This window comes from Nilaparvata lugens, chromosome 5 (assembly GCF_014356525.2).
Source record: "Nilaparvata lugens isolate BPH chromosome 5, ASM1435652v1, whole genome shotgun sequence".
NCBI classification, from domain to species: Eukaryota; Metazoa; Arthropoda; class Insecta; order Hemiptera; family Delphacidae; genus Nilaparvata; species Nilaparvata lugens.
The window spans coordinates 53629763-53643912 of record NC_052508.1 but is presented as its reverse complement, the minus strand read 5'-3'; the positions used below and the strand labels follow the sequence as shown (position 1 = coordinate 53643912).

The 14150-nt window shown below is 34.3% G+C and overlaps 1 protein-coding gene across 1 annotated transcript; it reads left to right on the top strand.

Annotated features, from left to right (window-relative positions):
• The first annotated feature begins 1306 nt into the window (after positions 1-1306).
• LOC111049816 (gastrula zinc finger protein XlCGF52.1) lies at positions 1307-13836 on the top strand. Its single transcript, XM_039428746.1, has 4 exons — positions 1307-1450; positions 4550-4618; positions 6238-6322; positions 12499-13836. The coding sequence occupies exons 2-4, from the start codon at positions 4550-4552 to the stop codon at positions 13614-13616; spliced, it is 1272 nt and encodes a 423-aa protein (XP_039284680.1). The 5' UTR covers positions 1307-1450; the 3' UTR covers positions 13617-13836.
• Positions 13837-14150: the final 314 nt, after the last annotated feature.

Genomic DNA, 14150 nt, shown 5'->3' with positions numbered 1-14150 from the left:
TGATGGTTACCGAGCACTGTAACTGGAGCCAATCGTCATTCTATTTGATGAAGATATTATTATCCAATGATGATTTATCATTAAATTCAATATAATAATCAATTTATTATTATCTTATTTAATAAAAGAAAGAGTACTTTTGAAAAATATGATTAATCAAATATAACAGTTGTTATTTAAGTGATGTACACTATAACTAAGTCAGCATATTGTCATTTCAAAACAAAAACCGAACCCTCAACCTCCCCTTTTACATTTAAAACATCAATAAACATAACTATTTGAAAAAACTCTATTCCCTTCAAGCATATTGCAATTTCAAAGCAAAATCCTAACCTATCTATCCACCTTTGAAATATCAAAAAGCATTATTCTACCTGGACCCTAGCCCTTTCTAGCATATTGCAATTTAAAAGCAAAAACCTAACCTAACCTTATGGAACATTATTAAATATAATCCAGAAAAAACCTAACCACTAACCCCTAACCCCTTCACATTCAATAATTTAGATTTCAAATCAAAATCTCAACCCCCTAACCTATCCTTTTACATTTGAAACATCAAAAAACATAACTCTAACTGCACCCTAGCCCCTTCTAGCATATTGCAATTTCAAAGCAAAAACCTAACCTATCCTAATAACACATTATTAAATATAACCTAAATAAAACCTAACCTCTAACCCTTTCACATTTAATACTTTAGATTTATTCATCATCTTTAGAACAAAACATAAACATGTGGTTCATTTCATGAACATGTTCACAAACATGTGGTTCATTTCATGAACATGTTCACAAACATGTGGTTCATTCCATGAACATGTTCACAAACATGTGGTTCAATTCATGAACATGTTCACAAACATGTGATTCAAAGCAAAATCCCAACCGCCTAACCTATCCTTTTACCTTTGAAACAGAGAAAACTCCTATAATACTCCTATAAAACTCCTTGTAATTCTGTGCTTTGAAACATCAAAAAACATAACTCCACCTAGACCCTAGCCACTTCTAGCATATTGCAATTTTAAAGCAAAAACCTAACCTATCCTAATAAAACATTATTAAATATAACCTGAATAAAATCTAACCCCCAACTCTTTTACATTTGTTGAACGAGACAAGGATAGCAACACTATTGCAAATCGTACACTACCATTATAACGTGGACCTCACTATAGATACTCAAAGAATACTTTTGAATAACTGTGACTGTTGCTGGCCGTTACTCTGTTTCTGAGACAAAGAGAAGCTCCTGGAGGAATCTCCTCCTTTCTTCTCTGTGTTCTCACGCTTTCGATAATGCTGTTTCGATACTCCAACTTGTGTATCGATATCAGTGAAGTATCGAATCCTCCGATACCGATACCACCGGTATCGGAAGCAAAATATCGATACCAGTATTATCGGACTTCGAGACGTCGCTAACGATCATCGATCATTCAAAGTATAGTTACTTGATTACGGCTAATGTCATTTACCTGTTTATTTTTATTCAAATTAAAGGTTTTGAGTTTTTTAGTTGAATTCAAAGAATAGGTACATTGCTATAATGGTAAAGTTTATACCGGTACCAATTAAATAATCAGAACAACCGTAAAATCTATATTATTGATTGTTTTTCAATGTATAACCTCACTTATTTAGATATTGTAACCTATCTATAAAAATTATGAATAAACTAAATTTTGTTGTTGAGATTTAGGGGTTTCCCATAACAGAGAGGGTAAACATCTATTTTTCTACTTTATTATAAAGTATAATATTATAATTGATTTTTATTTTGTAGTTTATAGATACAGAGGCAATGTATAAACCACTAGTCCTATAATAAGAACAGTAAACTAAGTTATATCGTATTGTATGGTGTCGTAGGTATCTCAAGAGAAAGAAAAAATCTTACAGTACTTTGTGCATATGGGTCGAGCGACTTTTGAGAGAGATGAGCGGACCTACAATTAGTTTAAGTGGATTCAAAACAACCACAAAGCAGTTTTTAAGCTCGTGTTAAATTATGACATTAAACTTTGTGACACTAATTTATTAACCTAGTAAGTTGCGGGGCATCAGATCATTATAACGTTATTATGGGCATTATAACGTTCATTATACTATAGGGACTCCAGTTTTTGGCGTTCGGCCACCACATTTTAGTCTCAAGTTGAAATTTCTTTACATACTTACACACACTGAAGACCCAACCTGTTGTCCTAATGTTATACAGACTCCATAGTTTAATTCCAGGTATTTGATTAACATTGGTGTTGTGCATTTAATAAAGCAGTTGGGGCTATCAATTTTTAGCACCGCGACGTTGCCAGATCAGTTTTTTAGATGTAGAAATATAACATTAACTTATTTATTTATTTAAATAACTATAACGTAACAAAATATTCAATTTCAATTAAATCATTGAAAAATATATGTTCTTTGCGGATGAAATATAATTTAAACTTTCAAAACACTTATGGAGTGAAAATGCCCTTACTATTGGGCATTCGACCTGATGTAGGTCATCATCAGACTGAAGAAACTCACCTTGACTTCAGAGTAAGTTTTAGTCTGATGATGACCCGCACCAGGTCAAAACGATCGTCACTACTAAGTGCATTCAACACTTCATAAGTGTTTTTAAAATTTTAAAGTTCTTTATCATTAGTGAAAAATTATGTATATTCAACACAGTAAAATATAATTCATTATTTTTAACAAGAATGAACAGTCCTATAGAAGACAGTGATGAGGCGGAGAATCGGCAACGCTGTTCTCCTATCTTTCTCTACTGCCATTTCATAAATGGACCTCAGTATAGAGGAATCGACTCTACAATTGGTCATCCTTCCAAATAAAGTAGAAAAAGCATGGATCTTTCAACTTATTTTTTGACTAATACCTTATCAGCGTGACCACGAAGCCAACCGCTCCTTACATAGATATTGATGTCTATTTATTATACAGAGTTGGTGAAAATCATGGAAACAGCTTCATTTTTATTTCATATCAGGTACATTTTCTATTGTCTGAGTGGTCTGATTGATGTTCAGGTGTTTCTGCCAATCGACCTTGCTTAGTCGTGATGTGGGTGGGACAAGGCAGCAAGGAGCTTAATAGACTGGTCGAGCGGGATCCAGCCTCCTGGAAATCTTTTCAGGCATGGGCTGTTTGCTGGCCGGCCCCGGGGATGACCACTCCTCTTATAGGCCCTCGTTGTACTGCCATTGCAAGTCTATGTCTCCAGAAGCAGCCTTCGGGTGTTTCTGTCTGGACTAAGTATGGAGGAAGTGGCCTGAAAATGCTCGCTCCACGTGTGCTCCCCCGGGCACTGACTGACATCGACGTCTCAAGCTCTGGTTGAATGAATTGCAGTAGCATTTAGGCACATGGTCCCTGAGGGATCCCCTAGCCAACAGTGTTGGTTCTCATGGCGGAGTGAAACCCCGCCAACCAGGGGGAACCACAGCTAGACAGTCTATGGAAGTAGCTGGCACAGTGAAATTTGTCCGGTGGAGTTTCGGGGTTAATCTGTAAGAGACCAGACTATGGGAATCAAGGTCCCCCCGTCTCTGGAAGTAGCAGGCTTGGTAATTACTATGTGCTTTTCAGCGCGTAGTTCAACCCAGACTGTGGGCCTTGGGGTATCGCCTCCATCTCTGAAAGTAGCATCATAGCATGTCGAAAAATGCCTTGCACTGGTGCTTCTTTCCGTAATGCTCGCGTCCCCTTTTGGGCGCTTGTGTGGTGGACGTGCAAGCGCCCACCTTTCAGACGTATGTAATTGAGGACTACAAGTATTTTTCCTGACCTGTAGACGAGTTAGAGGATACGTCCGGGCCCCTACCAAGCCCACGTACCTCCTCGGGGGCGCAGTGCCCCGACTGAGGTGAACGGTCAATTGAGGTGGTTCCACTGCATTGCAGGCTAAATTCCTCTGTAATACTTGCCTACCTACTTGGCAGTGCCGATGGGTAGTAGTTGGAGTGTCTCATCTCATATGCAAAACGCAGGTGCCTACTTGGAGGTGTGGCGTCGCGGCCAAAACCTTGTACTGGCCGCACTGACCAGTGTCTTTGGAGTTTCCGCTTCTAGGGAGGTTACAGGCTGCTGACATGGGGTCTCGCGTCCCCGAGGAGGTTTTGTAAGCGAAGTGGTGATGTTCAGTAAATGAGGTTCACCTTGAATGATGATCAGTGCTTCTAGAGGGTAAATCCAGAATTCTCCTTACTGAAAGTGTAGATACATGACTTTCGATAAAGTCATTTTGAACACAAAATTCTAGTGGACAATCAAAGTAGAGTTATACTTCTGTTAGAATCAAAAGTCCCACTTATTTTCTCACTGCTGGTTATTGTAACCATATGGATATCTAGGATAATTAAGTTAACCATTATTCCAATTATGGCTGGTTCCATCATTTTCACCAACTCTGTGTAACTATTTATTTCTATATCTGTGACTATAATATTAGACTACATCACTTTTTCTTTCTTTCTCCACACTTTTATTGTGATGATAGGCTCGGTATTGAATTTGAATTTGAATTTTACAGATGGATATGGAAAACATTGAAGATGAATACAAGCAAGATGATTTCCACACAATTTACATCAAAGAAGAAGTAGGTAGATGATGTCAATCTTACACACATTGTTTTAGATAATATACAGTGGTGGAGCTGTGCAGAAAATGCCTTTTATGATGTTAATAAAAGAAGAAACTCAAATTTTGTAACTGATAAACGTCAGAAAGTGTACAGTGCAAAATTTAATTTGATCTATTCGGAATTTTTCAACTAATTAGGCCAATATCACTTGGTAACCTGTCACTAGTTGGCACTAGTGTGCGGAATAGCGACGTGACAGAATTTTTTGTGCATCCTGCAACAATGCATCCTGTTAACTAGCGAAAAAAATCCATCGCGTCTATTCCACTCCTAAAGAAGGGCATTTAGGGTCAAACCATTATAGTGGAACGGCGAAGGTAGAGTGTAGCATAGAATATAGCTTAGTGTGTTGAACATAATGTATATATCTGAATGTCTCAGTTTCCTTCTACCTTCGCCGCTCTACTATGTTGACCCATTACTGCTACGTAATATCCAGTGAATATTTAGCGGTTCTATATTGTTGTTTGCACATACACTTAGTCAAAGGTCAAGACTTATATTTGTCTCTTCTAGTCAAAATTTGATAAATGTATTCGCGATTATATTTTGATTTTATATTGAGGTTATTCATCCATTCAATCATGTAGGGTATGATTACATGGGATGCACGTTTCCGCGATTGCACGCGGGACCAGGCGTGCAGATGAGAAACAAAATCTGGAAAAAACCATAGAAACACGTTGTCTTGTCAATCGCTGCTCACACTGAACGCCACCAGCAAGTGCACGCTTCACGCTTGCTTGTGCGTTCACGTTCAGTGTGAACGTGTTCCAGACAAGTCACAACGTATTCCTATGACTGTATGATTATTTTCATATTTTGTTTCTCATCTGTGGTCTCCATCCAATTTTATCATACCCTTACACTTACTTATATGAGAAGGCACAACTGGCTTATGCCCAATACTCTCCCTCTCCAAATGTATACAGCACAGTCCAAATCAAAATTTTATGATTTGGTTGTTATTAATTTAAATTTGTTTATGTTGAATAGTTGTAAAAAATGTTAAATAAATATACAAAATTGGGATTGTTTCGTAGGTTCACCACTCAAACACATCAAAAGTGGATGAATTTTGCAAAATAATTTTTCTCTCATAATTTATGCAAGTCTATATTATTATATCAAAGCTGCATAATTTATGCCTGTCCACATAATAGGTACTTACTCACTATCTAATCGAGATAAAGATATTCAAAGAGCTTTTCACTAACGTACCTATTTCTCCTATGCTAAGCTTTGTTGTGGAGCAAACCATTCTTAAATTGACGGAGTGAATGTCATTAGTTTCACTCAATTTACATTTAGTATTACAATTTTATAATGCAGTATTTTTAGTTTGATATGAACTAGTATTCTTCTTAATTTGTACTTATTGATTTTGACTGTTGAGGATGGGAAAATTATCAAAAACTAGTCGTGAATGAATACAAAACAGAAAAATAATTACAAATTTATTCAATCGTAAACTAATAAGTATCCCTGCGAGAACAATCATTAATACGTTGTATTAAACGTATTTGAGAGTCCTCCAATAACAATAGAATCACAAGATGTGTATTTTTTTACAGACTTTTACATCTGATGAAGAGAGAAGCAGAGAACCAGAAGATGAGACAATAGAGGACAGCACAAACCATCTGCAACTGAATAGAGGTAAGTTACATTTAGAATTAAATAACTTTGTTGAAGTTCTGACACTGTGTTACTAGTAAATATTTGAAAAAACACTTACTTTTGTTGGAGTGTTGAGGAATGCATGCATTTCACTCCTGAAGAGGAGCTTCATCAGCCTGACACCAGGGGCGCTTGCTCTTATGGGTTGGACTGTGTGGCCAAAATGTGGGAAAATATTACATTTTATTTGAAGTTAAGTTGATCATTTAATAAGTTGGATTTGTCATAGTGCAGGTGTTTAAAAATTTCGTATTGTTCTAGTGTGTTGAGTCTCTGGCTTTTTTGAAGAATGTGTAGGATTTCGATATCTGTCTGTATGTTTTTGTGACTGTGTCCTGTGGCTATTAAATGTTCTGCATATGTAGATTCTGAATTTGAATTTACTGCTTTTATGTTCTCATTGTATCTTATTTTGAAGCTATGGCCGGTCTGTCCAATATAGAATTTTGGGCATGTATTACATCTTAGTTTATAAATTCCTGTCTTTTCAAATTGTTGTTGGTTCTAAATGCTGTTTTGTAGCCTGATTTTTTGAATATGTTTGCTATGGATTGTGATTTTTGATTGAAATATGTTAGTGTGACATATTTTTTGTTGGGATTTGGGGGTTTCTGTTTCTTGTTTTTCATTTTATGAAGTATTTTGTCTATTACATTGGATGAGTAGCCATTGTTTTGTGCCAGATATTTTATAGTGTTCAATTCTCTCTGGTAATCTTCTTTTGTAAGTGGAATGCTTATTAGTCTAAAAAAATTATATTGGACAGACAGGCCGTAGCTTCAAAATAAGATACAATGAGCATATAAAAGCAGTAAATTCAAATTCAGAATCTACATATGCAGAACATTTAATAGCCACAGGACACAGTCACAAAAACATACAGACAGATATCGAAATCCTACACATTCTTCAAAAAAGCCAGAGACTCAACACACTAGAACAATACGAAATTTTTAAACACCTCCACTATGACAAATCCAACTTATTAAATGATCAACTTAACTTCAAATCAAATGTAATATTTTGCGAAATTTGCTTTTAAATTTGAAGCCGAAAAAATTAGTTTAGTTGCTATGTTTAAATTAATCAAAACTATTTAAATATTGCAATATTATATATCATAGTAACTTACACACTGTGATATTCACCATTAACCTTTCGTAATCCTTATTAGGTGAAAACCTCATATGAGTTGACCCTTTTTTCTATCGAAAAGCTGAAAAGGGCGGAGACTTTCCATTAGAACTTTCAATAACTACTGTATTACTCAATGACTTTTCACTTTCTTTTTTGCTGATACCCTCATAAATCCACGCAGTTATTTATGAGGAATACAAACAGTTTGAACAGAATCTCACTTTCAGTGATACATTCTATCAGTGGCGTAGCCAGAAAAAAATTTCGGGGGGGTGTCATAACATTGCAGTAGAGAGCACTTAAACTTTGAGGGGGTACCGGGGGGTATGGAATACCCCCTACCAAAGGGGGGTCCGGGTGTCCTCCCCCGGAAAATTGTGAAAATATACTTTCAATTTAGTGCGATTTTACACAATTTCCACTTTAAAACAAACATTCCATTCAAGTTTTTTGGTGATAAGTTGGCCACTTATTATTTCGATTTTTCTTTGAAAATTCCATAGACCTATTGGTTTCTGATTAAATAACAAATAGAATGGAATGGACTAGAATTTTATTTGTCATTCAATTAAAAAATAGTGATTTGTCTAAAAAATAGTGATTTTGTAGAAGGCCTACTCATTATTATTCTGATAACAAGCTAGAATGCTTAAATTTTGGCTCCAATAAAGCACTATTTCAACAAACTTTATAGGCTTCGTTTTAACTTGATTACATTTTTTTTTTAAATTTACTTGATTTTCAATTGAGTATTCAAGCTTACATTGCTTTGGAGGGCGGAGATAAATCTTGTTTTTTTTTTTACTTTTCTTACCCTATTACCCTTTTTGGTTAGGAAAGTATTGCTTTCCGAAAAAAATTAAGGTACCCCAATTTCTAAATTTCTATACGTTTCAAGGTCCCCTAAGTCCAAAAAGTGGTGTGTGTGTGTGTGTGTGTGTGTGTGTATATATATATATATATATAATGTATATATATAAGTTATATGAGTGAAAACTGCATAGAATCACAGTTAACTTGTTTAGTCAGCATAGTCATAGTGGAAGACAACATTGTATTCAGAGCTCAGTTCCTTGCTAGCGCACATAGCGAACGGACCTCATGTTAAACTTGTAATGTTTTGTAATGAATAAAATTGTTTTTTAAAAAGTAATTTATTTATTGATAAACTTTAACTGGCGCAGTCGGTAGGACGGCTTCAGAATTAGTCAATTCGTGAAATTTAGTGAAAATAATTTTCCAAACATTGAAATAATTCGTCGGTTTTCACCGTTGAGAAGTCGTCGCGAACATCATTTGTGTCAAGTGAATATTGCCACAGAGAACTTCATTTGTGTCAAGTGCATATTGTCATCAGTGAAATAGTGTTAAGAAATCATAGTGCAATGTTGGATATTATCTTGTACCTCCTCTGCCTAATGAGTATGACGAATCCTTCTTCTCAAGCTGAAGAATTCCGGAATATAAGTAACAATCTAGGAATAATTGCAGCAGATTTAGGCTCTGCAAAATTAGAAATTTCAACGCACACTTTCATACACTATTATGAATTAGATAGTATTTTTGATCATATTGATAATTTGAATGTGTATTATGATAAGGTATTAGAGAATATTAGGGATAAGATTCCAATAATGAAAAATGTAGAGTATATAACTGATAATGGTAGTAAAGCAAGAGATATAGTAAACTATTTGAAATTTATTAATCACACTAAGAATGTAATAGAAGATAAGTTAGACATTATAAATGTAACTAATAATAAGAGATCTAAAAGAGGACTTGTGAATGGAATAGGAGCTGTAATAAAATTTATTACTGGAAATTTAGACTCGTATGATAGTGAAAGATATGATAATTTACTTGAACATTTGAAAGATAATCAAAACAATTTGATAAATCAAATATCAGCCCAATATTCATTGAATTCAGAAATTATGGCTGAATTTAATCAGACTTTAAACATTGTTAATTATAATTTTAATGAATTGGAGAATAAATTGAAATTTGTAAATGATAAACTTAGCGACTATGTAGAACTAGAGAGATTTAGAGATTTGCTGAACCAGTTGAATATTTATATAACATTGTATTAAGTTTGATCCAAGATATTGAAAATTCTCTAACATTTTGTAAATTGAAAGTTCTACATCCTAGTATTATTTCAACCAGAGAATTGTACTATCAGATTACCAAGATTGCTGGTTACTATCAGAACAAATTACCATTAAAACCCGAATTGGAAAATATGTGGCAATTAGAAAATTTAATAGATGTAAACTGTAAACTAACTTCTAAAGAAATTATTTACTTTTTGAACTTACCAATTGTAGACGAATCACATTATAACCTATACAAGTTGTTTTCTGTACCTAATATATTTCGAAATGAATACGTAACTGTCCTACCTAAAATTAGATACTTACTAAAGTCAAACGATATTTATAAAAAGAAAGAAATATCAATGAAGGTCTGACTAGTGAATGTACTAGAAAAACAAATTCAATTTTCATTTGTTCTATAGAAAATCTGTATCATGACAAACTAAATTGCGAAAAAGAAATTATTGAATCAGGAACTACATCAAATTGTAAATATAGTAAGATGAAAATAGATAATAGTATTGTCAAATGGATTCCAGAATTGAATAGCTACTTGTGTATCTTTCCAAATGAGGAAACTATAAAAATTGACAAGCAATCAGAAATGATAACAAAGTCTGTAAAAGGAGTTTATTTAATCAATAGCAACAACAATACATTTTATTATAATGGTAAAAAACTTAATCATTTGTCTGAATCGAAGTATAGACCTAAGTTATTGAACCTAGACAACGTTATTAATACTATGAATGAAGACCAGGAACCAGAATTCACAATTAATTTAGAACATCTTAATTTTAATCCGATTGATGTCAATAAGTACACCCCCATAAGGGAAGAAAGTAATTTTACGACAAGCATTAGTCTATGGACTTCTCTACTGTATATCGTACTTCTAGTAATTATTATCATAATTGTTTATAAAGAATTCTTTAAAAATGTGCAACCCGTTCTTGCAGCTCATCCACCCCCTGATGTTCTCTTTAGGGATGGAGGAGTTATATGAGTGAAAACTGCATAGAATCACAGTTAACTTGTTTAGTCAGCATAGTCATAGTGGAAGACAACATTGTATTCAGAGCTCAGTTCCTTGCTAGCGCACATAGCGAACGGACCTCATGTTAAACTTGTAATGTTTTGTAATGAATAAAATTGTTTTTTAAAAAGTAATTTATTTATTGATAAACTTTAACTTATATATATATGTGTGTGTGTGTGTGTGTGTGTATATATGAGTGCATGTGCGTCTGTGTACACGATATCTCTCCCAATTAACGGAATGACTTTAAATTTGGAACTTAAGGTCCTTACAATATAAGGATCATACACGAACAATTTTGATCAAATGAAATTCAAGATGGCGGCTAAAATGGCAAAAATGTTGTTAAAAACACGGTTTTTCGCGATTTTCTCGAAAACGGTTCCAACGATTTTGGTCAAATTTATACCTAGAATAGTTATTGATAAGCTCTATCAACTGCCACCACAAGTCCCATATCTGTAAAAATTTCAGGAGCTCCGCCCCATCTATACAAAGTTTGATTTTAATTCTCCAATTATCAGGCTTCAGATACAATTTAAACAAAAAATTCCAAGTGGAAATGATTGAGCATGAAAATCACTTCAATAAAATATGTCTTGTAACATTTTCACCTAAAATTGAAAATAAGCTCGAAATTCGAGAAAATGTGATTATTCAATTGCAAACTGTTTGCAACTGTTGATTCTATTAAATCATTCACTATGAAGAGATTAGCAGACCTCGTGTGTCTGCAGCGTATTGTCCTGTCACCAGCTGGCTCAGATCTTTAAATAGTAGGCTTGAGATGCGCGTGAACACTAGCGTCAGGGGATCAATTTTCATAACAGCAAGGAAAGTTGTGTGAGTGCACCACACCAGATTTTTTTAAATAAAAAGTCTCTAGAAGAAGCTGCTGAAGCTTTTGTTTAAGGATATGAATGAAACTGAATAAACTATAATCAACTAGAGCAATATAAGCTATATTTATTTATTTATACGTGGATACAATAACAAATCATATAAATATGATTGGGAAGGAACAACAGGCTTGGCCCAAAACTATCCCATTCCCAAATTTTGATTACATGTCCAAAAATAGGTTATGTTTGTTCTGTAAAAAGTTCAAGGTCAACTTTCGTCCAAAAATAAATATGAAATGCAAATTTTAAATTTAGAAAAATTAAAACACCAAATTATAGTTAAATATTACACTTAATTATCACTGCACATTGTATTAATTAAGTTATTTTATGAATTTTGAAGCCAAAAATACCCACAAATTCTCACTAAGAACAGCTGAACATATTTATATATTGAATTTATTTATAATAATAGATGATAAAAAGTGATGTAACTTTGAAGTGCTATCTGTAGTTTCTCTATCCCCTACTGTCTAGTCCCTACGTACTAGACCACTCGTCACTGTCTATAAAAAATAGCTCATTAATTATCTTTGCTATTGCAGTGTTATTCTCTCATCCCTTATATGTATTCTTCTCGATCTTCAAAGTAAAATATAACGAAAATATGGTATTAGATGCTAATTTTTGTGGCTGATCAAGCCACAAAAAAATTAGGTTCCATTTTGGGGGGGATACATCCCCCATATCCTCCCCCAAGGATACGCCACTGCATTCTATCATTAGGTTATTCTATTCATTTTGTTATTGTGACATTTCAAATATACATTTTTTTGATCAATTTATTCACTCAATTTATCAGAAATGCTCAATATACCTTATAGCAAAAACTTGGTGGAAAGCTGGCGTAAATAATCGCGAAAGTAAATATTTGTCCGCAAGTTGGAGTCCGCAACTAAATGCACAACTAAAAATCAGATTTGAATTTACCTACCAATCGTGTTTTGAATAACTCTAATTTTTGTATTATTTCAGAATGGACGAGTGCAGGAGAGGAGTTTAACACAGACCAAATCGCTCTGGATTTGTCCATGCCTCAAGTAGAAGGAAAAGAATCTAATTCAGAAGATCCATCGGCAAATAACCAAGATTCATTCTCAAGTGCCACCGAAAACACCGATTTGAAACGTCATGTATGTGAATTTTGCGGCAAAACGTTTTCAAGAAAAACTTTTTTGAAAGACCATATCAGGACCCACACTGGAGAAAAGCCCTATAAATGTGAATTTTGTGGTAAACGCATTTCTACTAAAAGTAATTTCAATACACATTTGCGGAAACATGGAGGTGAACCGGGAGAAAAGCCTTACAAGTGTGAATATTGTGGACGACAGTATTCATATAAATCTGGTTTGAGTGATCACATCTGTGATGTCAATAGTGAAAAGCGTCAAACACCGGTCCAGTGTGAAATTTGTGGAAAACGCTACTCAAATGAAACTTTTATGAAACGTCATATGATTAGACATATCGGGGAACAAACCTTTGAGTGTGAGTTTTGTGACAGACGATTTTTACATGAAAGTACTTGGAAAGATCACATCAAGACTCACACAGGAGACAAACCTTACCAGTGTAAGTTCTGTGACAACAGTTTCGCGAGGAAAAACACTTTGACGGTTCACATTGGTACTCATTCCTTAGTGAAACCGTTCGCCTGTGATTTCTGTGAGAAAGCCTTCGCGCAGCGGAACAGTTTGAACGAACACATTAGAATACACACCGGCGAAAGACCGTTCAAATGTGATTTCTGTGACAGGTGTTTCAAGCAGAGAAACCAAATGGTCACTCACAGAAGGCTACACACTGGCGAAAAACCTTACAAATGTGAATTCTGTGACAAATATTTCGCCCACAGAGCGGGGCTGAGTACACATGTGAAGAATCACACGGGGAACCGGCCTTATCCCTGTGAATTATGTGACAAGAGGTTTCTGCAGAAGAGTCATTTAGATTCTCATCAGATTGTTCACACTGGAAAAAGGCCATTCAAATGTGATTTCTGTGATAAGTGTTTTCCTCGACTCGCCACTATGCATGTACATAGAAAACTTCATACTAAAGAAAAGGAAATTCCTTATAATATTTGCTAATCCGAGTTATTATGTACGCAGTTACATAATTTACAAAAGTTTCTTCATTCGTGTTTTTTCAAAAGTTTTTCAGAAGAAATGAGTTTCCAAAAATGTATATTAGCCTGATCTTATTTCCACCACTATAAACCAATTTCCAAATGAATAAATAAATAGAAGTATAGATTCATCTTCTTTTACTAATAATCACATTTCCATAAATCATGAATAATTATACAAGAGTCATTCAGATTCTCATCAGATTGTTCACACTGGAAAAAGGTCATTCAAATGTGATTTCTGTGATAAGTGTTTTCCTCGACTCGCCACTTTGCATGTACATAGAAAACTTCATACTAAAGAAAAGGAAATTCCTTATAATATTTGCTAATCCGAGTTATTATGTACGCAGTTACATAATTTACAAAAGTTTCTTCATTCGTGTTTTTTCAAAAGTTTTTCAGAAGAAATGAGTTTCCAAAAAAATGTATATTAGCCTGATCTTATTTCCACCACTATAAACCAATTTCCAAATGAATAAATAAATAGAAGTAT